Raw genomic sequence first — 23,869 nt, forward strand, 5'->3', positions numbered from 1 at the left:
AAACAAAAAGGGATCCTTTCCATAATGTTGTTAGGCACCTAGAATAACAATCATAGCCTGTCAGTGGCAAAACCAAACCCTGTTAGTGGACGTACAGTGCTCTGTTGCCTGCAGGGATTACACTGCAGCCTGTTTTGTGGCTGCTGGCTGCGGTGCTTTCCCTCACTTAGAAACAAAAACATGGGTAAAAAGGGCCAGGTTGAGAGACACTAAAGTTACTCTTTGAGGTTGTGTCTATAACAGGATTTTAAAAACTGAGTCACAACACAACACCACACATTAATGGGCAGTGTATTTTTAATTGACACCTGGATTTGGCTATTAAAAGAAATCCAACTGTTAATGAACCCTAACTCAACCCAGACATGACAAATCTGAAAACATTTACAAAGAATAATGATCAATAATGAACACCCAAGTTTATGAAACACGTCTTGACATCAGATCAGATTACCAGAGTCCGACAGATAACAAGCAAGACAGAAACAATACAAAAAGAGAGGGGAGAAGGCCTGTCAAACTGAGCAGTTTGTGAGAGACTTTAAATGAAGGGTGACTTGAACTGGCAGTATGAGAAGGTCAGGATTGGCCGGCCCTCCCGGAGCTTCTCCCAGATGGCTGTCCCCTCAAAACAACGTCGTTTCTCGCTCACCTCTCGGAACCTACTTGACCAGAGGCCTGGTTTTATCGTCGTCACCACACTGGTGGGCTTTGTACTTTTTAACCTCAGCCATATACTTTGACCAAGCATCGCTCTTGCCTGGCTCAGCCTGCAGGAGAGGAAGCACAAGGTGATGAGTCAGGGGTTCACAATTCAAACTCACTCCACATCACACCACAGCACAAACGCCACTTACTTCTGTGTCGTCTTTCTGCTTCTTCGCAACCACGCCGGTCTTTAGGAACACACCGCCTCTGCGCTTCCCCACCTGGGTTAGGGGATAGAAGACTGAAACCGTTATAGGAGCCCTTGCAGATGGACTGTCAATGAAGGAGACTACACCAGAGCAGAAGGTCTACATTTAGTCACTTGCCGCACCGCCAGCGAAACCATCATCATCAATGAGGAGCATCCCTAGTCTTCACTGGTCTACAAATATTACCACAATGTGTTCATAAAATACTGCAAGCACTGGCATGTGTGTGAAATACAGGCAATACTACTGATATATTTGCCATTATTTCAGGATGCAATAACTGCAGTAAGACTCAATGAGTGCACGGTGCTTCAATCTGTGTTGAGCTACAGCTATCTCATCTTACAACTGCCAAACCCCTTACAAAGCTCGTCACTGGAGGGGGCTTCCTTTCCACTGGTGTCTGTCCTTGCTCGGTGGCTCTCGCCTCTCCACCTGTTTGCTGCGACTCCCTTTTCCTCTTCTCCTCCTCCATCTTCTTCTTGAACATCTCCATGAAGCTGCCGTCGTTGGCGAACACGTTGCCCCCGGGTGCCGCCGGTGCCGGGGCTTTGCTGGGTGCCGGTGCGGGGCTGCTGGAGGGGGACGCGGGGCTGCCGCAGCTGGAGTCGCTGCTGCTGCTGCTGCCACCACCGCCACCGCCACTTGTCTGTGGTTTACTGTGTGAGCGCTTTGGATCCATGTTGCTGGGTGTAATGTTCATAAACAGGTTCAGTCCAGCGGCTCAAAATGAATCAACACCTCCAACTCGCTGCAACACAAGCTGGACCCCACCCGTGGTTTAATACAAAAAGCTCCGGAGTAAATCCAGCTGTGCAGCTACACAGTCCAATCCAGATTAAACAAAACAAAGGAAACTGAAACAAAAAAAGGAAAACAGAGTCTTTACACTGCCAGCCGCCTAACGCATAACACTATACCCCGGACAAAAACAATAGCTGGTCCGACTGCTAACGTGGCTAACACTGCGGGCTAACGTCCGGTCTCCTGAGGCCTGTGCGGGCGGACAAACACGACTCAGCCCTCCAATTCATATGGAAATGTGTCCAGATAAAACAATAGAGAATTGAAGTACGCAACAAAGTCCTAATATCCGCAGCAAACACTCAAAAGTTCACAGATTTTACCGAAGCTTTTCGCTAACTTTCGCCATCTACCGCTCGCTGTCGGCCATGTTTAATGTCTCGTGATGACGTCACGGCACGGCTCCGGCGGCTCTCTCTGCCGTGCCGGAAGCGGAACTTATTTATTTATTTATTTATTTATTTATTTATTTATTTGAGACAATGTCAATACAATTTACATAGAACACACAAAAGACAGACGAAAAACATCCACAGCAGCACAAAGCCCGGGATTACAAGCGGAAGAGGAGGAAGATGAACAAGGAAGCACCACCTTCAGTCCTGGACTGACGTCACAAAGGTTGCATCAGTTCAGTCCTCGTCGCTTTGGAGTTCTTTGAATATTTAATCAAAATGTTCACTGAGTTCATGATTGCATACAAGAAAGACCAGTTTAGAACCACTGAATTTGTATGGATGTGGTATTGTGTGGCAGGTACAAATAAAAGATTTATTATGCATCATTTCTCCACATTTTCTGTCGTTAACTATCCAAACACTGCAATGAAATATGTTTGGATGAACATTAAAAGGTCTGAACCAAAAAGTCTCTGTTTGATATATTTTTCTCCTCATTGTGACTTTCAAAAGTTTGAGTCAACAGATGTTGTGTGACATTCTGAAAAAAACACAACACTGTATTCCTTATACTACTGATAACATACTCTTTTTTATGTAGCCCAATAAAACATGAAATAATATGATTTTTTTTTATCACATTTTCACTTTTTTTTTCATGATTTCGGAGGACATGCGATACTATGACATTTTTATCATGATTTCGAACAACATACTATACTGTGACATTTTTATCATGATTTCGAACGACATGCTATACTACGACATTTTTATCATGATTTCGAACAACATACTATACTATGACATTATTTCATGATTTCGAACGACATGCTATACTACGACATTTTTAGCATGATTTCGAACGACATACTATACTATGACATTATTTCATGATTTCGAACGACATGCTATACTACAACATTTTTATCATGATTTCGAACGACATACTATACTATGACATTTTTATCATGATTTCGAACGACATACTATACTACAACATTTTTATCATGATTTCGAACGACATACTATACTATGACGTTATTTCATGATTTCGAATGACATACTATACTATCACATTTTTTTCATGATTTCGAACGACATACTATACTATGACGTTATTTCATGATTTCGAACGGCATACTATACTATGACATTTTTTTCATGATTTCGAACGACATACTATACTATGACGTTATTTCATGATTTCGAACGGCATACTATACTATGACATTTTTTTCATGATTTCGAACAACATACTATACTATGACATTTTTTTCATGATTTCGAACGACATACTATACTATGACATTTTTATCATGATTTCGAACGACATACTATACTATGACATTATTTCATGATTTCGAATGACATACTATACTATGACATTTTTATCATGATTTCGAACGACATACTATACTATGACGTTATTTCATGATTTCGAACGGCATACTATACTATGACATTTTTTTCATGATTTCGAACGACATACTATACTATGATGTTATTTCATGATTTCGAACGGCATACTATACTATGACATTTTTTTCATGATTTCGAACGACATACTATACTATGACATTTTTTTCATGATTTCGAATGACATACTATACTATGACATTTTTATCATGATTTCGAACGACATACTATACTATGACATTTTTATCATGATTTCGAATGACATACTATACTATGACATTTTTTTCATGATTTCGAATGACATACTATACTATGACATTTTTTTCATGATTTCGAACGACATGCTATACTACGACATTTTTATCATGATTTCGAACGACATACTATACTATGACATTTTTTTCATGATTTCGAATGACATACTATACTATGACATTTTTTTCATGATTTCGAACGACATGCTATACTACGACATTTTTATAATGATTTGAGCGGCATACTATACTATGACATTTTTTTCATGATTTCGAACGGCATACTATACTATGACATTTTTTTCATGATTTCGAACGACATACTATACTATGACGTTATTTCATGATTTCGAACGGCATACTATACTATGACATTTTTTTCATGATTTCGAACGACATACTATACTATGATGTTATTTCATGATTTCGAACGGCATACTATACTATGACATTTTTTTCATGATTTCGAACAACATACTATACTATGACATTTTTTTCATGATTTCGAACGACATACTATACTATGACATTTTTATCATGATTTCGAACGACATACTATACGATGACATTATTTCATGATTTCGAATGACATACTATACTATGACATTTTTATCATGATTTCGAACGACATACTATACTATGACGTTATTTCATGATTTCAAACGGCATACTATACTATGACATTTTTTTCATGATTTCGGACGACATACTATACTATGATGTTATTTCATGATTTCGAACGGCATACTATACTATGACATTTTTTTCATGATTTCGAACGACATACTATACTATGACATTTTTTTCATGATTTCGAATGACATACTATACTATGACATTTTTATCATGATTTCGAACGACATACTATACTATGACGTTATTTCATGATTTCGAACGGCATACTATACTATGATGTTATTTCATGATTTCAAACGACATGCTATACTACGACATTTTTATCATGATTTCGAACGACATACTATACTATGACATTTTTATCATGATTTCGAATGACATACTATACTATGACATTTTTTTCATGATTTCGAACGACATACTATACTATGACGTTATTTCATGATTTCGAACGGCATACTATACTATGACATTTTTTTCATGATTTCGAACGACATACTATACTATGATGTTATTTCATGATTTCGAACGACATACTATACTATGACATTTTTTTCATGATTTCGAACAACATACTATACTATGACATTTTTTTCATGATTTCGAACGACATACTATACTATGACATTTTTATCATGATTTCGAATGACATACTATACGATGACATTATTTCATGATTTCGAATGACATACTATACTATGACATTTTTATCATGATTTCGAACGACATACTATACTATGACGTTATTTCATGATTTCAAACGGCATACTATACTATGACATTTTTTTCATGATTTCGAACGACATACTATACTATACTATGATGTTATTTCATGATTTCGAACGGCATACTATACTATGACATTTTTTTCATGATTTCGAACGACATACTATACTATGACATTTTTTTCATGATTTCGAATGACATACTATACTATGACATTTTTATCATGATTTCGAACGACATACTATACTATGACGTTATTTCATGATTTCGAATGACATACTATACTATCACATTTTTTTCATGATTTCGAACGACATACTATACTATGATGTTATTTCATGATTTCGAACGGCATACTATACTATGATGTTATTTCATGATTTCGAACGGCATACTATACTATGACATTTTTTTCATGATTTCGAACAACATACTATACTATGACATTTTTTTCATGATTTCGAATGACATACTATACTATGACATTTTTATCATGATTTCGAACGACATACTATACTATGACGTTATTTCATGATTTCGAACGACATACTATACTATGATGTTATTTCATGATTTCGAACGGCATACTATACTATGACATTTTTTTCATGATTTCGAACGACATACTATACTATGATGTTATTTCATGATTTCGAACGACATACTATACTATGATGTTATTTCATGATTTCGAACAACATACTATACTATGACATTTTTTTCATGATTTCGAACAACATACTATACTATGACATTTTTTTCATGATTTCGAACGACATACTATACTATGACACTTTTATCATGATTTCGGACGACATACTATACTATGACATTATTTCATGATTTCGGACGACATACCATACTATGACTTTTTTTTTTTCATTATTTCGAACGACATACTATACTATGACTTTTTTTTTTCATTATTTCGAATGACATACTATACTATGACGTTATTTCATGATTTCGGACGACATACTATACTATGACGTTATTTCATGATTTCGACCGACATACTGTACTATGACGTTATTTCATGATTTCGGACGACATACTGTACTATGACGTTATTTCATGATTTCGGACGACATATTGTACTATGACGTTATTTCATGATTTGGACAACATAGTATACTATGACGTTATTTCATAATTTTGAACGACATGCTATACTATGACGTTATTTCATAATTTTTAACGACATACTATACTATGACTTTTTGTCATGATTGTGGACGACATACTATACTATAACGTTTTTTCATGATTTTTAACGACATGCTATGCTATGACTTTTTTGTCATGATTTTGGAGGACATGCTATACTATGACATTTTTTCATGATTTTTAACGACAAACTATACTATGACGTTATTTCATAATTTTGAACGACATACTATACTATGACATTTTTTCAGGATTTTTGACAACATACTATACTATGACTTTTTGTCATGATTGTGGACGACATACTATACTATGACGTTATTTCATGATGTTGGACAACATGCTATACTATGCCCTTTTTACATGATTTTTAACGACATACTATACTGTGACTTTTTTGTCATGATTTTGGATGACATGCTACACTATAATTTTTTTTCCCTTTAAATCACATACGTTAACTTATATTTTTCATTATGATTTTTTTGTGTCAAGCACAAACTGGAGAGGGACCCACAAAGCAGACTCACAGACTCAGATAAAAGTGTAAGGTCTTTAATCAGGCACAAGAGTAATCAGTTACACAGGCAACAGTATCCAGACCAACAGGCATCATGGTGGTCAAAGGTGAAGAAAGTCTGGCAACAAAGGAGGGGAAGACAGGGACCTAAATACTCTTAAGACAGGGGAGGCAATGAGACATAGGTGAAACACAATGAGACACATTAGGACACAGGTGAGACACACTGAGACACTAAGAGGGCGGGGGCATTCATTCATTTTCCGTAAATTCTGTTGAGGGTCGCGGGGGGGCTGGAGCCTATCCCAGCTGACACAGAGACAGATAACCACCACTCACACTCACACTTACAATTAAGTGTCACCAGTTAATTTGCACTGGGACCTGGGAACCACTGGGAGAACATGCAGACTCCACACAGAAGGGATCCCCCTTGTTCTTACATTTTTTAACCTTTTAACCAGTTTTTTTTATGACATACAGTACTATTTTTTGAGTTTCTTTAATGAGACTTTTAAAATCACATACTATACTATATATTTTGTGACATATACTATTTTTTTAATGACATACTTAGTATAATTTAGTCATTTAATCTCAATCTTAAATGTTTTTTTAGTTTCTTTAATGACATTTTTTAAAATCACACACACTATACTATGACTTTTTTTTAAAAACATACCTTAGCATGTTTATCATTTATACCGTGACTTTTTTTCATTACAGAAGATAGAAGATTTTTTTTTTTATACATTTTTTTATGACATACAATACTATGCTTCTTTATCACATGCTATACTATGATTTTCTTTGACTTTTGAAAATTATTATATTAAATAGGCCTGTTGTGACATTCTGTAATCTCAATTATAGATTGAAATTTCTACAGAATAGTACGACATTTTTTTCATTAATTACAATTCAGTTTGATACTTGTACCGTGGTTATTCCCCAGGTTGAATGACAAACATGTTGCACCATCACAACAGAAAACATTTAACCTTTTCTCTTTCACTGTATGATAAATCAGTATCAGCTGTTATCTACCACATTTGACCCGTTCCCTTCAGAGTTAATAGCCTCCAATTTACTGAACTCATTTCAGCTACATTTGAAGTTTAGGATACACTGAGAACACAGTTTACACAATGTGTCAAATTAAAAGCAATTAAACAGTTCAGTACTGTTTTTATCCATCATGTAAACCAGGATTTTGTTTACTGATTAATTGTTGGTGAGACACATTTAGGTACGCTGGTTATCAAGTGTTTGAGCCGTGCCTGTAGAGAGTGGTGTGATAGATGAACAATGCTCTCACATTTCACTCAAACTGTTCAGGCCGTCGCACAAAGGACGTGAGAAGTGTGACTCACCAGTTTGGCCTTTAGATCATGACATAATTAAAGTGTAACCACAGGATGGACCAAGGTGATAAAACCTGGGTCAGTCTTCTTTCTCAGATCCTTCTGGAGATGTTTGTAAATGTCTCAGTTGGTTCTTCTTCTTTAAATGTGTTTGCAAAGAAAACACCAGACAACCATTTCTTATCTTACCATCCTGTTTATTTGTAGTGCAAAGTAGAGCGGACAGAGCTACACATCTTGCCTCAGATCCCTGTGTGACGTACGCTATGCTATAACCTACTAGACCATTACATGATACAAACAACCTAAAAGTTGAACCCTTCAAGCCATGCAAATGTGCAGCAGAGATAGTGACGTAACACCATAAATATAAACTCAAACAATGAAACATGAGTAAAAATAAAAATGTGAACACAACAGCAGGTTCTGGTCTGAGTGGTCCATAGCACAAACATTTACAGGAACTAAGAACAAGTCGTCAAAACAGCAGCTCTAATATGGGACAGACTAAAATAACATCTGTTGAAGGGAAAAATAAACCAGTAGTGAAAGAAGGCAGAAGTAGTGTTGATGAATGTGCCATCTATTAGAGGCTTAACCTTCAAACCGCCTCCGACTTCCTGTCAGCAGACAGCTAAAGGATTCCAGCTTATTGATGAGCACGTTTCCTTCCAGTTCGGTCAAACTGTAAATGAGGTGTAGCAGCGGTAAACAGCCATTAGCTGAGTCATTGTCCTTATTAGTGTTTTCATCATAATGGACTCACATTTTGTGTTTCCGTTTTTCCAGTCTTTGTGATAAACTAGGAGGCGTTTAAAAGCCTAAAGTCACATCAGTTTAAAGTGGTGAGTGCAATTAGGTCCAGCCCACAACCAACACCCTGTTTTAATCTTTGGGAAGAGAATGAAAAAAAAAAAATCATATTAAGGGAGCATTATTAAGGAAAATCAGATGCAGGTGTCAGGTTATCAGCAGCAATGTTAAGATACGAATTGTTCAAAGGAGAACTTTGTTATTTTTCAGCCTGGAGTCTTTTTTCCTGTGTTTTTGTGTCTGAGTGACTCATGGGAGAAACAATGTTTGAAATAGGTCCAGTACTGACAGAGAGTGCTGCAGCTAGTGGTGGCGGAACAATGTAATCACTCGAGGGAGGTGCGTCCTGTAAAAGTGTTTGTTTTCGCCCCTGACAGGCTCACATCGTTATTAAGTGTCTCACAACCTTACAGAAAGGATCCTGACGAAAACTGAAACGTTCGTAATGGAGTCTTTTCTTTTCAGCTAAATCTTTAAGAGTAAGAAATGCTTTCTGTACTCATGCCACGTTTTGTTGCGCTCAAATGAATTGTTTTCAATGAGGACATGCGGCGGCGGCGCTCTAGCGTTTGAGCGACCTGAGCGTTTCAGTGTTTCTTACTCTTATCTTAAAGATTCTCATGTGTTCCTGAGCGCCTGTTTTTCAAGGCACGAGGGCTGCAATCCAAGAAAAATGAAGTTCAACTTTTGGAACGCAGCGCTCACTGCATGTGAGACAAGGAACAACCAATCGCAGCCAAAAGATATCTTTCCCTTCTTCCAAAAATCTTAGTCCGTAATTAAGTTGATCATTTTGGTGCAGGACTGCCAGAACTTAACATCTGCCCAACAAACGATATGCCTACACACAAACAGCATTTCAAACAGCAGGATTTCATGTTAACAGGCTACGATACAGTACTTGTTAAGGTTGCTTAGCAACCTCAGACACAACCTGCCACCGCACTCTTGAAAGCTGGCACAGAAAAGGCACAAAAGTAGCACCCAGTGCTCGACCTCGCGTTTTCCAGGCGGGTAAAGACGCGGCATGTGTGCGGCCTCTAACACAACAAACTCTTCCCAGCACTGGTCTCTCCAACTCATCATTCCATTGTTTTCTTTCAACAACACGTCACCTCTCGTGAGTTTTTAGGACGAGACTTCTCGTTAGCAAGACTTGTACACAAATCAGATTTGAACAAACTTTTCATTTCTCTTCAGGGTCCTTTCCATAATGCTGTCAGACACTCACAGTAACAATCTGAGCCCGTCAGTGGCACAAACAGACATTTTAAATGGCTGTAAAGTGACGAGGCACACCTGCCCTGAGTGGTTATACTGGAGCCTGTCCACTGCTGCTGGCTGCTCTCTTGCGATACTAAACAAGTTTCAAAAATCACTGTTCCCATCAGTTACTTAGACCCCAAAACATGGGAAAAGTATCCAGGTTGAAAAATACCGCAGTTCCTCTTTAAGTAAAACCTTCGTGTACCGAATGAGACGAGGAGACGGGGGCTGACACTGCAAATACTTCAGACTTCAGTCTCATCCATCGAGGGAGTATTTTTAGTTTTCAGTGAGGCACTAAACACCCCGACCTTCCAGGAAAGTGCTTTGGTGTTTCAAATGATTCTTATCATGAAAATTAAGCTTAGAGAAACTGATTCAAGTGAATACGATAGGTGAAAAAGACTAAAGCCACTAACACACCCTCACAGTCTTTACATCGCTTTGAGCTCCTTCTAATTAAAACATAAAAGCTCAAACTCAGAACACATGGTCAAGACGACAAAAATAAAAGCTATGAGAAAATCCAAAACAAACAAAACCAAGAAGATGTGCTGACGGCTGAGTGTTCAGTCTAAAGCCTGGGTGGCTTCATCTCTTCTTTAGCACTTACAGCAGTAAATGTAAAACCCCTACTATACTAACTCCTCTCTGACTACACATGTGAACTGTAAATCACATTAAATCCTACCGTATAACATAAAAGACAAAAAAAAAAAAAGGTTTAAAACATACCTTAAAGAAACAGGATCGAGTCTGTGAGGCTACAGAGGAAATAAAAGTCACCTTAAAAGGTGAGACAGCCTCTTTAATGACTCCCTCTACTCTGGTCTTCTGTTTCTGTGAGTTCACTCTGATTCTAACAGCAGAGTTAAAAAAGTCTCCTCCAGGGCTCCGCTGGGAAAATAAACATTTTCATACCATTAAGAGCCAGCAGGGGGCAGCAGCAGCATGACGAATACTCTGAGGTGCGGTGATCCAGTGAAGGCTTTAAGGCAAAGGTACAGGTGACTGTGGATCACCTCGTCTTCTCTAGGCTTCTATCCAGCGTGTTGTCTCCTGTCTGGACGTTTTATCTCGGGTGGTGTCGCATCAGGCCTCTCCTGGCGTTGGTGGACTGCCTCTGCTGAGCAAGGAAGGACATGACCTGGTTAGACGGCCCCAGACGCTCGCCGGACACTTGCTGATGATACGCCATCCCCTGAGAGAGACAGAGACAAAAGGAGGAGTGAAGAATCAGGTGTGGGTGTGAAAGACACTGCGTAGAGTCAGGACTTGTGTCTCATGCAAATCACTGACGTCCAGTAAAAATCCTTGTTTGGACTCAAATAAAACATAACAAAAAAAATCATAAAATCAAAGGTGGCAGAATTGTTTCTAACTAGAGAGAGACACTACAGATAAAAACATAAAACACCTTCAGGCTGTCTCCATGTTTCCACTCACCATGTTGTACCAGGCAGTAATGATGAGTTTCTCCTCCTGGTCATGTCTGGCTCTGCTCTTCTCGTAGTCATGCTGAGGAGCAGATCATCGTGTGTTAGTGAGATTTAAAGAGCTGCAGTGAACTGCTTTGTTTCCTCATGTCAAAGGTTCGTACCTCCAGGTGCTGGATTTTTCTCTCCTTCTCTGTCAGCTGGTTCTTCAGAGCCTGGATGTCGGGAGACACAGGCGCTGGCTGCTGCTTGGGATCCAGGGTTTTGATCACCTGCACACACACAGGACGTTTATTAAAATATTACTCCACTCATTTAGTGTTGCACTCCTGAATCAAAGAGTTAAAGCTTCATTTATAACATCTGAATTCAAAATTAACATCAGCAGGGTTATACTACTTGTAGAATTAAGCGCAGTTCAGACCAAAGAGTCGAGACGAGATGAAACCGTTTCAAAATGTGCAAAGAAAAGTTGCAGCGGTGTGAACTGGTCGGTCGGCTGATGGTGTCACCTGCAACTCAGCTGCTCAAATCACCGGCTGCTGCTTTTAAAGCACGTCACCTGTTTCTACGGCCAACTGGCTTGTAGTGAAGTCTGCTGGTCAAGTCAAAAGGACCCCCAGACTGCGTGTTCGCTTGCTGCAGCAGGTGCTCCGTCCCTGCTGAGCCCCCGCTTGTCAGCAGGCCAAGCAAAGCACCCCAGACATCCCTCTCCCCAGCAACACTCTCCAGCTCCTCCTGGTGGACCTCAAGGTGTTCCCCGGCCAGATGAGATATGTAATCCCTCCAGTGTGTTCTGGGTCTGCCCCGGGGCCTCCTACCAGTGGGACGTGCCCAGAACACCTCTAACAGGAGGCGCCCAGGAGGATCCTGATCAGATGTTGAACCACCTCAACTGACCCCTTTTGACATGAAGGAGCAGCGGCTCTACTCCGAGCTCCCTCCGGATGTCCGAGCTCCTCACCCTATCTCTAAGGCTGAGCCCAGACACCCCACGGAGCAAACTCATTTCGGCCGCTTGTATCCGCCATCTCATTCTTTTGGTCACTACCCAGAGCTCATGACCATAGGTGAGGGTTGGGACGTAGATGGACCAGTAAATTGAAAGCTCCAAGAATTGCCACCTGAACGTGGTGAAGCGGTTTGCGTGTCCCTGTGATGCTGGCAGCTGTGTTTGTCTAGGGCTAATAGCCCCTTGTAGGGTCTCCCAAGGCAAAGTGTTCCTAGGGGAGGGGCCAGACTAAGAGCTGTTCAAGAAGACCTCAATGAAATGATGCATTTGGGAAAAGAGTATCTTGCCCAGTATGGGGACACCAGGGTCCCCCTCTGGAGCCAGGCCTGGTGGGGAAGCTTGCCAGTGAGCGTCTGGTGGCTGCTTGGGCTCAGCCTGAATGAATGACAAGGAGCCGCCACCCTGTGGGCCAACCGCCCGCAGGGACTGGCATTGCGGCCGGGTATATTGGGGCGGTGACCCGGGCGTGCTGATCCCTGGTGTCACAGACTGCTAAAGACCGTGTAAGAAAGATAATTCTCTGATGTTCTGCATGAAAGTGCAGGTAAACTGTTTTGCACCACGTGCAACGCTGTGGTGGAGCACAAACAAAATGCGAAACATTCTGAGAGAATCCCTGAAACACGCTGACAACAGACAAGACAAATCACCACGACAGAGGCTGCTGCATCAGGTCTACTGCACGTGCTCAAAGAATCAAGGTGAGTTAGATATGGTTAGGAGAAACGTTTTGTAGTCTTTTTTTGCAGTTTTCACTTGCTGCTTCAATTTCATTGCAAAAAACATCTAAAATCATGACAACCTGCATCACAAATGTTCAGAAAAGCTGCTGTGAAATCAGCACACTTTGGGGAAAAAACAGCCAGTGAAATCCTGGCAGGCCTGCTTGAGTATTTCATACAGCAGATTTCACAGAGCTCTGGAGCCACACAAGGCTTTACACAACTTTTTTTCTCATGTGCAGTAGTACAGATTTTGATGTGTGAAAAAATAACCCTCATAGTTTCGTTTTAGAGCCATATGCTGAGGACAACATGTTCCGTTTAGGTGGACTGACCGTTCTCGCCTTCTCCACATAGCGCTTGTATCGCTCCTCCATCTGCTTCATGTCCTCGTCCTTCTTCCGCAAGATCTCCTGGAGTTCATCTATCTTCTTCGCCACTGAGAGAGAGAAAAATAAGGACAGTGTTAAAATAGAGAGGAGAGAGTGGACACTGGCAGGTGCTCAGACAGGCAGAATATTACATGACTTACTGTTGCCGTCCACTTTGGGCTCAAGGTCGTCAATGACTTCTCTTTTCTTCTGGAGATCTGAGTGAGCTTCATGGAGCTTCTCCCTGCAGTAGCCACATGCCAGGAGTGTGTGAGCTCACTTTTGTTTGGGACTAACAAGGATAAATAGTCTGTAAGAAGCAGCAGAGTACTTACAAATGTTCCTCGAGCTTCTTCTTCAGTAAGGAGGACTTCAAAGAAGAAGAAAAAAAAAACACACATTGAAATCAAATCAAACACACAAGGCTTTTTAAAGAACACACACATACATAGACACAGTATAAGCTGCAAAAGTCAAGCTGGCAAAGAGTTAAATCACGGGCCAGGTGGACAGAGGGTGGGCCGTACTTACGATGGCCTGATTTTGGCAGAGTTGTTCGATGGGGGCAGGCACAGAGAGACAGACAGAGAGGGGCAGGCGTTAACAGTGAATCACCACAGCAAACATGGGTTAAAATCCCACACAACATAAATCAAAGTAGAACAAACAGTGCAGTCCTTGACAGCTGAGTGTTTAACAGTCATCTTCTAAATATACTCAAAACACCATGCAGCTAGTTGATAAGGTTTTATGCGGAAACAAATGTAGGGGTGCACCGATTTATCAGCCGAACATCGGTATCTGCTGATAGTTGTTGACTGCCATTGGCCTGTCAGCAAATCATATGACATTCACCAATGGCAGTGGCTGATGTTCTTCTGCTGTGTCACATCAATTTTACTCAGGCTAGAAGCAGGACTCGAGACTAACAGCATAGCATCATCCAGAGGACAGAAAGACGAGCAGAGATCATCCCCGGGACGCTGCTAGGATGAAAGGACGCAGTGAACCCACTATGGATGCGTCAGGGGACGAAATAGATGTGTAAATACAACTGGACACAGTTTCTTTTGAAAGCTGCTCAGCTGCACATGAAGCCAAAAAAAAGAATGTTATCAGACCGAATGGATCAAACTCCGATAGTGAAACAACTCATTTTGCGTGGGTTGTGACGCTCATCACGTGACAGATTTAATTCCACTGTTTGTCCACTACAAAGATTATCATCAAAGCTCAGCGTGATCTGATAATGCTAAACTGTGAACAATAAATCTGTGCTGACATCTGCAGGAGAGCTAGTTAACATTAGCTGTTAGCAGCTGGAGGCCTGAGCTAACAGCTAACAGAGGTCACACTGAGTTACATTATGATGTGTTCACGCTCTATCCAGTTAAAATGAGTATTGGAGGAGAAATTTGTTTACGATTTTATAGTAACATAAAACAGATATTAGAGAGGAATTATTATGTATTTAGAAAAAGTAGGGATGTGTGCAATTGATTGACGAGTCGATTAATGTTGCCACCCTCGCCAGTCGGCTACTCGTCTGATAAAGTTAAGAGGGCGTGCATGACAGTTACCGTGTGAGCATGTGTGTAGATGTGTTTCTGAATGGGATGAATTGGAATGTTAAACACTCAGTAAGAAATATGTTGTTTGTTCATTTTTATTTAGTGAGTTGTGACGTTTTATAGGACGTGTAATGTTCACGATGCACGCTGCGAAGTGTCACATGTTTCAGAGACATTTATAGTGCCGTTTGGTTATTGACAAATGTGATTAAATTCTAATGGCTCTTTTAATATACACAATATTAACTATAATATTAAATTGTGCGAAATTTTAAATGTTTTCTGGGTGTTTTCTTACTTTAAGACTAGTCGACTGATTTAAATGTATTTGTTTAAACATCAAGTAAATAAGTCTTCAGGAACATCCCTTATAAGAAAGCTTTTGAAGCATTTCTTTATGAGATGTTTTTCATGTGAAAGGTCAAATTAAAGGTTGTTTCATAAGTCTGCATGATTGAATTTCATTCAAAAGGTAGTGTAAGAAAAGGGTGAATGACCTTAAAACAGTTTTTTATATTGAAGATATCTTTGCTGCTCTGGCACAAAAAAGGGGGTATACATAGCAACAAAAACAAACTAAACACCAACAACATCAAAAACATCTGTATCAGCTACTGTTAGCGACTGTTATTTTAAACAAGGGTTCCTACAGCTTAAGGCAACGTTAACACTTTTTAAGAAGTTTTTAATGCCTCTCAGAATTAAATTCAAGTCCAAAAAGAAAAACAAACAAACACACGTACTGACATCGATTACGTAGTGTTAGGGACAATTTTACCCACGTATTCACTAGAGTTAAGACTTTTCTTGCCGGTTTTGTGTTTCTCACTCTGCCTAAATCCTCAACATGTTGAGTTTAAAAAACATTTTGCATAAATACACTGAGCCTCATTTGGATTGTTTCATAAGATAATTAGGAGGGAGTTAGTTTACTCATTTTCTACATTATACCTCAGAAAAAAACCTGAAACTGTCCCACACAAAGATAAATATTTATTAAAGATACTTTTGGCAAATAGCAGGAAAGCCATAACTCGAAAATGGTTACAAGTTGAACCTCCAACACTGGCCCGACGGCTGGGGATTATACACGAACGATACTGTATGGAATACTGTATTTATTTATTTATTTATTTTAAGGCTCGAGCTCAAGGCTTGTCAAGCCATTGTGAAAGTGTGACAGTGTATGCCAAAATGTAAGTGAGAAAATGAACTGTGATTTGACTTTATAACACCCATGACAACCTCCAAGTTAAAAAAAAAAATCCTACTTCCAGTGTCTTTGCATTTGAAAGACTGATTTCGGGCCTTGTCTTTAAATAAATGAATTCAATGCTTTTTAGGACTTTTTACGGATTCGCAGGAACCCCGTTAAACATCAGTATTGGCCAAGAGTTTTACCATCGGTGCATCCCTGATAAAAATGTTCCCATGCACACTCTGTAAATAGTCTCTATATTCTGTCAACATGATTGTAGGAAACTATGATTCGTGATGAGGAGAGTTAAAACAAAAGTGGGAAGGAAGGTCTCCCGGCTGACTCACGTCCTCAGTCTTGCTGTCCTGCTCGTGGAGCGCTTTCTGGAGCTCCTCGATCTGAGCGCGCAGCTCTGAGATCTGCTGCTGGTTTAATCTTGGAAACAAACAAGATGACAGGTTAGCAACAGAACGAGCGAAGAAAGATACAAGAAACAGAGACAATAATAAGTTAAAGGAACATTGTGGAGGGAGTAACAAACAAACGGGAGGTTGACGGTAAAGATGAAACACAAGGTTATGAAGTTGATACTGTGGGTGGAAGATGTATGCAAAGTATCATGTGGATCTGTGTACATCTGCTGCAGGCGGTGTTCATCTATTCCCCCAAGTGTGCTGCCTGGCCATTCACTGCTTTGCTCTCTACTGAGCATGCTCACTCCACTCCTCTCCTCCTGTTACTGTTGCTGAGGATGCTTCCCACACCCTGGGCCTGGTGTTGCATGGACACACACACACACACACACACACACACACACACACACACACACACACACACACACACGCGCAGTCCACCCACATGTCCACATGCCCACAGGCATGTAAACACACACACACACACACACACACACACACAGTCAAGGGACAATCTGGCTTTCTGCTGTCTGTCCTCCAGTCCAGCCCACACAGCTCAGTTGAGCACACAGTCCAGAGGGTGAGTTGACATTTAGGCAGATATCACTCCTACCGTCAGCCAAACAACCAGCTTAATGTCCAGGAACACACAATATGGTGGCCTAGAAGGATTACTTAACACAACAAGAACAAGAACTTGGACTGCACATTGAGTACACACACACACACACCCCTACCTGTTCTGAGTTTCCAGGGAGTTCTTGCTGCGCTGAGCCTCCTCCAGCTCAGCCTGCACCTCCACTAGTTTCTGCCTGTAGGTCTCCTCCTGGACACACAGCATCTTGTTTTCACTCTGTAGACGCACCACCGTCTCCCTGTCCGAGGAACACAACAGTGAGAGGAGAGGGGCAGAGGAGGTGAGGGGGTAAAGAAAGTGGAGGGCAGATAAAATGGGTCAGAGAGTGGCAGAGGCGAGGAAGGTCTGCTGAGTTATCTGACAACGCCCCGACCAAATGTGCAGCGCTGCCATGTGTTGCTATTTCGGGGGCCAACTGTGCCTCGGACTATAGGAGATGAATATAGAGCAGGAGTGGGCTGCTGATAGTGACACAAGTGCATGTGTGTTACACGTTTAGAATATAATCGTTTACACTCAAAGGAATACTTCACCCACAGAACGACCATCTGTATGTTACTTAATCATGATGAGTAGCCCAGAACGGACAAACCAAACACAAGCTCTACACAGGGGATTTGCATTTGTGTGTCAGCCACTGTAGTGAGTGTTGGAAAACCACAATTTTTTATTGTTAAACTGCTTTATCCAACGTTTTTAGTGGTTTAAAATCACTGGGTCCGTTTGTTTTGGAGAGGAGGGAGTCTTCGTAGATAATTCAACTCCTGGTAAAAACCTCATGAACAATGAACACTGAAGGAATTCTAACTGGGAGAAGTTTCAGCTGGTTGTAAGTTGCAATCCTCACCACCAGATGTCACTAAACCCCCTAAACCTTACACAGTGTTTCTTTATACGGTAACGTTTTAGCAAAAATGCTTGTTTGTTAAATTCTGAGCGTACGACTGGATAAATGACACTTGGATTATACTGCAGGAGTTATGTTACAGTTTTTAAACAGATGCTTTGTTATAGTTTTGCTGTTGTTAAACGCGATCCCCAATCAATCAATAAATTAACATGTAAACAGAAAAAAAAAATTTGGTCATTTTTTTGGTTTAGGCATCTGGGGCCTCATTTATAAAGCTTGCTTACGCACAAAACGGGGCTTTAAAGAGGCGTACGCCACTTCCCACGCAAAGGTTGTGATTTATAAAAATAAACTTGGCGGGAGAATGTGCGCACCTGTAAGCAAACTCTGAGTCATGCGTGCGCACATTTTGGAGACACTGGGAAGTGGCGATGCAGACGGCGAGGTGGAGAAGTGGAGTCAGATTTTTATTGATGTCTAATACAAATTTAATGTAACGCTATATCCACCTTAGATCCACGTTATCATTGAAATTAAATCCAGCAGCCTTATTTTGCGCTTGGAGTGAGTGATAATTGTTTCATAAAAACGCTGTAAAATCCAACTCAAATCCTGAATTGAAATTCTTTCTAAATACGTATTTAATCTGCACTGCCTCTAACGTCTCACTGTCCACTCTGTGAGCGCAGGAGGGGGAGAGGACGGCGTGACTGCATGGAATATATTTATTTATTTAGCTAAATATTTCCAGTGCATTTATCATGTCTCGAAATACAGCCATTAAGCACAACCGTTACACTCATTTCATCAGCCCTACTTAGACATGTGCTGTTCATGACAAAACCGGCATGAAGAAACATGTTCGCCTATTACACTTTCATCTTTGAATTGTATTTCAAATTACACGTTGTATTTTGGGACAGGGATACCACTGGTTCATGCTGTAATTCAGGCCGGGTGTCTGATCAGACCAATTGCCATAAACATATAAATACTGCGGTGACCCTCGTGCGTTTTTTTTCCTCTGTCACTGTCCGTGCAGTCCCACAGACACAGCTGACAGCATCATCAGCGCTGATGTGTTGCCACTTTTTTTTTCGCTTTCTTTTATTAGTGATCCCGCTGCTGTGGCCACCAAATAAACTCTTTCTTCAGTCCTCCACCTCCTGTTAAAGGATCTCTAGCTCAGTCTCGGAAAAATTCCGTTTTTTGGTTCCTTTCTCACACCTGTCGCTGTGACTCACACACTCGCATGCCGGCTTATTTATACGCAGATCACATTCATGAGGTGATCTGCATGACCATTTATGGTTGAACTAGGGCGTGTAGAGGGCGGAATATGAGGCGGATCTGGGTGCGCACAACTCCAGGAGGTCTATGATTTATAAAGAGAACATTGTGTGCAAGTGTGCGTGCGCACGGTTTTATAAATCAGATTATTTTTTGGCACACGCCATTTTCAGCTTTTGGGCGCACATCAACTTTTAGTATGAATCCTCAGCACTCTTTTATAAATGAGGCCCCTGATCAGGATCCTCCTGGGCGCCTCCTGTTAGAGGTGTTCTGAGCACGTCCCACTGGTAGGAGGCCCCAGGGCAGACCCAGAACACACTGGAGGGATTACATATCTCATCTGGCCTGGGAACACCTTGGGGTCCCCCAGGAGGAGCTGGAAAGTGTTGCTCGGGAGAGGGACGTCTAGAATACTTTGCTCAGCCTGCTACCCCCGCAACATGGCTTCGGATAAGCGGTTGAAAATGAATGGATGGATTTTTTTGGTGAAGTATTCCTTTAAGTTTGGCTCCTACGTACACATGTATTCCTCACACCACAGATACATCATGACAAACATACTTGAGCTCAGTGGGCATGATCTCTGCAGCGAGGTTTCCTACTGTGACATCATTGTCACACAAGCCTCCTGCAACAAGACAGAGAGAGAGAGAGAAGTGTCAGTGGGTAACTAAATTAACTAAATTTAATTTAAAGGGTAACTTCAATATTTTTCAACCTGGACTACAGCTACAGCTCAACAACTCTGGGCAGGCTGTCCTGTCAATTAACGTCTATTTAAGTTCTTGTTTTGCCACTGACAGGCTCAGATTATCATTTTAAGTGCCTGACAACATTACAGAAAGAACCCTACAGAGAAATTAAATATTCTTCTGTACCTTTCGCTTGTTTCAGTCTGTTCTGTGTTCAAGGAGAAGTCTCGTTCTGATATCTCACTGACTTTTTCACGTTGCTTAAATCAACTAAATATTCCAGCGTGACACTGAAAATCTTTAAGCTTAAAGAAAGATACAAATTTCAAATTTTGTTCACACCAGTAACTTGTGCAAAAAAAACACGGGAAAACAGGGTCCAGGGGAAAAATATTGGAGTTCTCCTTTAATGATCAGCCACCAAAACATAGTACTCTAAAAGTATGACTGGTGTAAAATCTACTCTATCACACGTGGAATTTTGCTTTTGATTATTTCACCATCTTGCAGTTCAGTTTGTGAATCGACTCACCAGTTCCACTGAGACACCTCTGTTGGACCTGTGCACACCTCAGCTCATCGTTTGTCTCTCGAAGTGTGTCTCTTTCCGAAATCAGACGCTAAAGAACAAAGCACATCGAAACACAAACTTCAGCTTCAATCAGGTTTCCATGTTAAAAAACCTTCTTGGCAATAACATGGTGTCTACAGGTATCAGACACAGATTTAATGCTTTTAAATACTTTTTAAAGATCATCCTTATCCAAATTTAAGACCGATTTTTTTGGATAAATCATCTTTTTCTTGCATTGTAGGTTAGGTATAAAGGGAAGTAGTGGTGGTTCTGTTGATTCAGCTTGATTCATTTTGACCAACAAGTAAATAAATAAATAAAAGATGGGTGAATAAAATTAGATAAAATATTTGTGGCAAATAAGGCCTCACAAATTCAAATTTAAGACTATTACATGACGTTGAAGTCCTAATATTCACTAAATTGGATTTAAGACATTTTCAGACTTTTTAAGGACACTCTTAATAAACCGGATTCTGATTGATTCCTTGTTGCAGGGCTGGTGTTGCTCTGTCTTTACTTGAATGTCCAATAAAGGCTTAAATGCCAAAGATATACATTTATAAAAATCAGGGACCGGTTGCATTGAACACCTTAGTTTTCCCCCTAAGTATGACACCTAAGGCTTAATGTTCTCCTTAGCTGAGGCTGTGTGTCATCTGTCTGTGGCTAATCTTGCAAACTACTGGACCAATCAGCCCAATATGTTTTGTGCACATTTATGACTGTATGCTCTAGGACCCCTCGTCAATTCACATTTCCTTAAAAACCCGGAACCAGTTGCACAAAACACCTTAAGATTTCTTCTTCTAAGACTTCTTCTTCTTAAGGCTTCTCTCACTGTAGGAAGAAACAATGAAAATGAATTCTAAGGGTGGATTAGTTTTTTCATTTATCGCCATAAACTGGGTCACGTTGCAGTTAAGATCAGTCAGTTAAGAGTCAGAGGAACCTTAAGGTTGTTTTTTTTTTTTTTTTTACCTTGTTTGGTTGCTAAGGTCTTTTGTGCAGTGGTGTAGGGATTCCTTAAGACCAATACAAGGAGAAGACCGTAAATACTTAGGGAAACCTTAAGAAGACTAAAGGGTGTTTTGTGCAACCAATTTTGTTTTGAGGGAAACCTTAACTGGAACTTGAATGAAAATCTTAACATAAGGTGTTTTGTGCAACCAGCCCCTGATATTTAGAAAAAAAGTAATGCTCCATCAGGTTTTGTTGGACAAGCTGGGAAATGCGCATGAAAATGGACTTAATTTAATTTCACATCATTAATAAAAAGACAGTAATTAGGGAAAATCTGATTAACAGCATGAGCATCAAACCCTGTGGAGCGATGAGTTTCTTTTATCTGGACTCACACACTTCCTCCAAGTAGTACAAGTAAATGTACACTTCATGTCAGTACAGTATGTATTCCTTAATTACTCCCACGAGTAAGCGAGGACATTAATCACTCCTGTCAGATTGCAGGAGGTGTTAGAATTGACACAGGACGTGGGAGTCCACTGAAGAATAGTACGATATTTGCCTGGCAACAATTCCTCCTGCGGGGATGTGAGTCCTGTAATTACCACAACAAATGCTGATCCACGCAGGACTGCCATCACTAAAATATATGAACTATATCACTGCATGTTGTCTATTAATATGACAGGGCTTCAGTGTGTGGCCATGATATCAGACAGAAGCTGTGCGCTGATAAAACAGTTCAGTAAGAGCTCTCTGTAAGAGGCACGTGTTCATTCTTTCCCCACCACAGCTGAACTTTTATTCTCTGACAATATTCACCAACTCACTTCTTTCTCCTTTAGCAGTGCGTCATACTTGTCGTGAAGGTTCTTGTACTCAAACTGCCATTTCTCAGCTTTCATGGCCTCTGCTGAGTGCTTGGTGTGAAGCTCATGAGCCTGCAAGTCAGAGAGCATAGCAACAGTCTGCGTTGGCAAGAGCTCTCTGTAAAAACTGCAAGGTTTTCCAAACACGTGCACACACCAGACTGTGTTTAACATCGCTTGGGCGTCAACACAGGAATAACTATCACTCCCTCCTCCTTTCAGCCCACAGCTTGCCTGTCTCTTGTAGGTGTCCAGCTGACTGCGGACAGCGTTGGCCCTGCGGAGCTCCTCCTCCAGCTCGCAGGTGCGCTGCATGTACACGGTGTTGCGCTCCTCCAGGAGGCGCACCTGTCTGCGCAGGTCTCCCAGATCCTCCAGCTTCCTCTTGTACGTCTCCACCAGAGCTTCGAGCTGGTTCACCCGGTCAGACGAGTGCCTGAGGGGGAGGAGAGGACAGTGTGGGAGGCGTTAAGTACCAGAACAAAAATATGACTTCTAGCTAAGTACACATCTACACGGATGTATTGTGTTTAACTATGAAAACCAACAACTCTGACGCAAGCCAGTGTCAATGCATGAAATTCATATTATCAACACAGATGTCAGAGAGGAGCTGAATGGACGTCTGTGTGTGGGCAGTGTGGGAGTTGTTTCTGAGAGTGTAAATTGATAATAGATGAACTACTGCTTAAAGGAGAAGGCTGGTGCTGTTCTACATTTTTAAATCCTGTGAAAAGATCAAAACAACGTGTTAGTTTGTCTCTCATTACTCTTCTACTGCTTTGTTTCTGCTAGTGAATATTTACAACACTAAAAAAATGTATGTGGGATTGATATAAATAAACTGTGCAGTGCCTAAATACATGTTAATAAAAGAACATCTTGTTCAGAGCAACAGTGAAGCTCACTGATGTGTTTTTAATAGTTTCTGTAACACAGAGGACTCACTACAGCAGGCTCTGCAGGGTTTCTACACATTTCCTC

General features: G+C 40.6%; 2 protein-coding genes across 2 annotated transcripts in view; both read right to left on the minus strand.

Annotated features, from left to right (window-relative positions):
- Positions 1-279: 279 nt before the first annotated feature.
- On the minus strand, positions 280-2,114 carry trir (telomerase RNA component interacting RNase). The gene is made up of 3 exons (XM_049560813.1): positions 1,282-2,114; positions 858-929; positions 280-770 (listed from the first exon to the last, which is right to left on the minus strand). Exons 1-3 carry the CDS (start codon positions 1,618-1,620, stop codon positions 663-665), a joined length of 519 nt encoding a protein of 172 aa, XP_049416770.1. The 5' UTR covers positions 1,621-2,114; the 3' UTR covers positions 280-662.
- Positions 2,115-8,361: 6,247 nt separating this feature from the next.
- Positions 8,362-23,869, minus strand: part of hook2 (hook microtubule-tethering protein 2) — a 34,728-nt gene continuing 19,220 nt past the window's right edge. Inside the window, exons 11-22 of the mRNA XM_049560700.1 lie at positions 23,120-23,321; positions 22,847-22,957; positions 21,009-21,096; positions 20,346-20,412; positions 17,742-17,879; positions 16,939-17,026; positions 14,158-14,192; positions 13,984-14,066; positions 13,787-13,890; positions 11,882-11,989; positions 11,728-11,799; positions 8,362-11,482 (exon numbers count right to left, since the gene is read on the minus strand). Coding sequence (XP_049416657.1) covers positions 11,354-11,482; positions 11,728-11,799; positions 11,882-11,989; positions 13,787-13,890; positions 13,984-14,066; positions 14,158-14,192; positions 16,939-17,026; positions 17,742-17,879; positions 20,346-20,412; positions 21,009-21,096; positions 22,847-22,957; positions 23,120-23,321 — 1,225 coding nt within the window. The 3' untranslated portion in view covers positions 8,362-11,353. The remainder of the gene's footprint in view (positions 11,483-11,727; positions 11,800-11,881; positions 11,990-13,786; positions 13,891-13,983; positions 14,067-14,157; positions 14,193-16,938; positions 17,027-17,741; positions 17,880-20,345; positions 20,413-21,008; positions 21,097-22,846; positions 22,958-23,119; positions 23,322-23,869) is intronic.

The sequence above is a fragment of the Epinephelus fuscoguttatus genome, linkage group LG19, assembly GCF_011397635.1.
Source record: "Epinephelus fuscoguttatus linkage group LG19, E.fuscoguttatus.final_Chr_v1".
Lineage (NCBI taxonomy): Eukaryota > Metazoa > Chordata > Actinopteri > Perciformes > Serranidae > Epinephelus > Epinephelus fuscoguttatus.

Coding starts and splice junctions, on each gene's coding strand:
- trir (XM_049560813.1), bottom strand. CDS start 1,620: ATGAACATTACACCCAGCAACATGGATCCAAAGCGCTCACACAGTAAA. Junction 930..1,281: donor CCCCTCCAGTGACGAGCTTT/GTAAGGGGTTTG, acceptor CCCCTAACCCAG/GTGGGGAAGCGCAGAGGCGG. Junction 771..857: donor AGCAGAAAGACGACACAGAA/GTAAGTGGCGTT, acceptor CCTCTCCTGCAG/GCTGAGCCAGGCAAGAGCGA.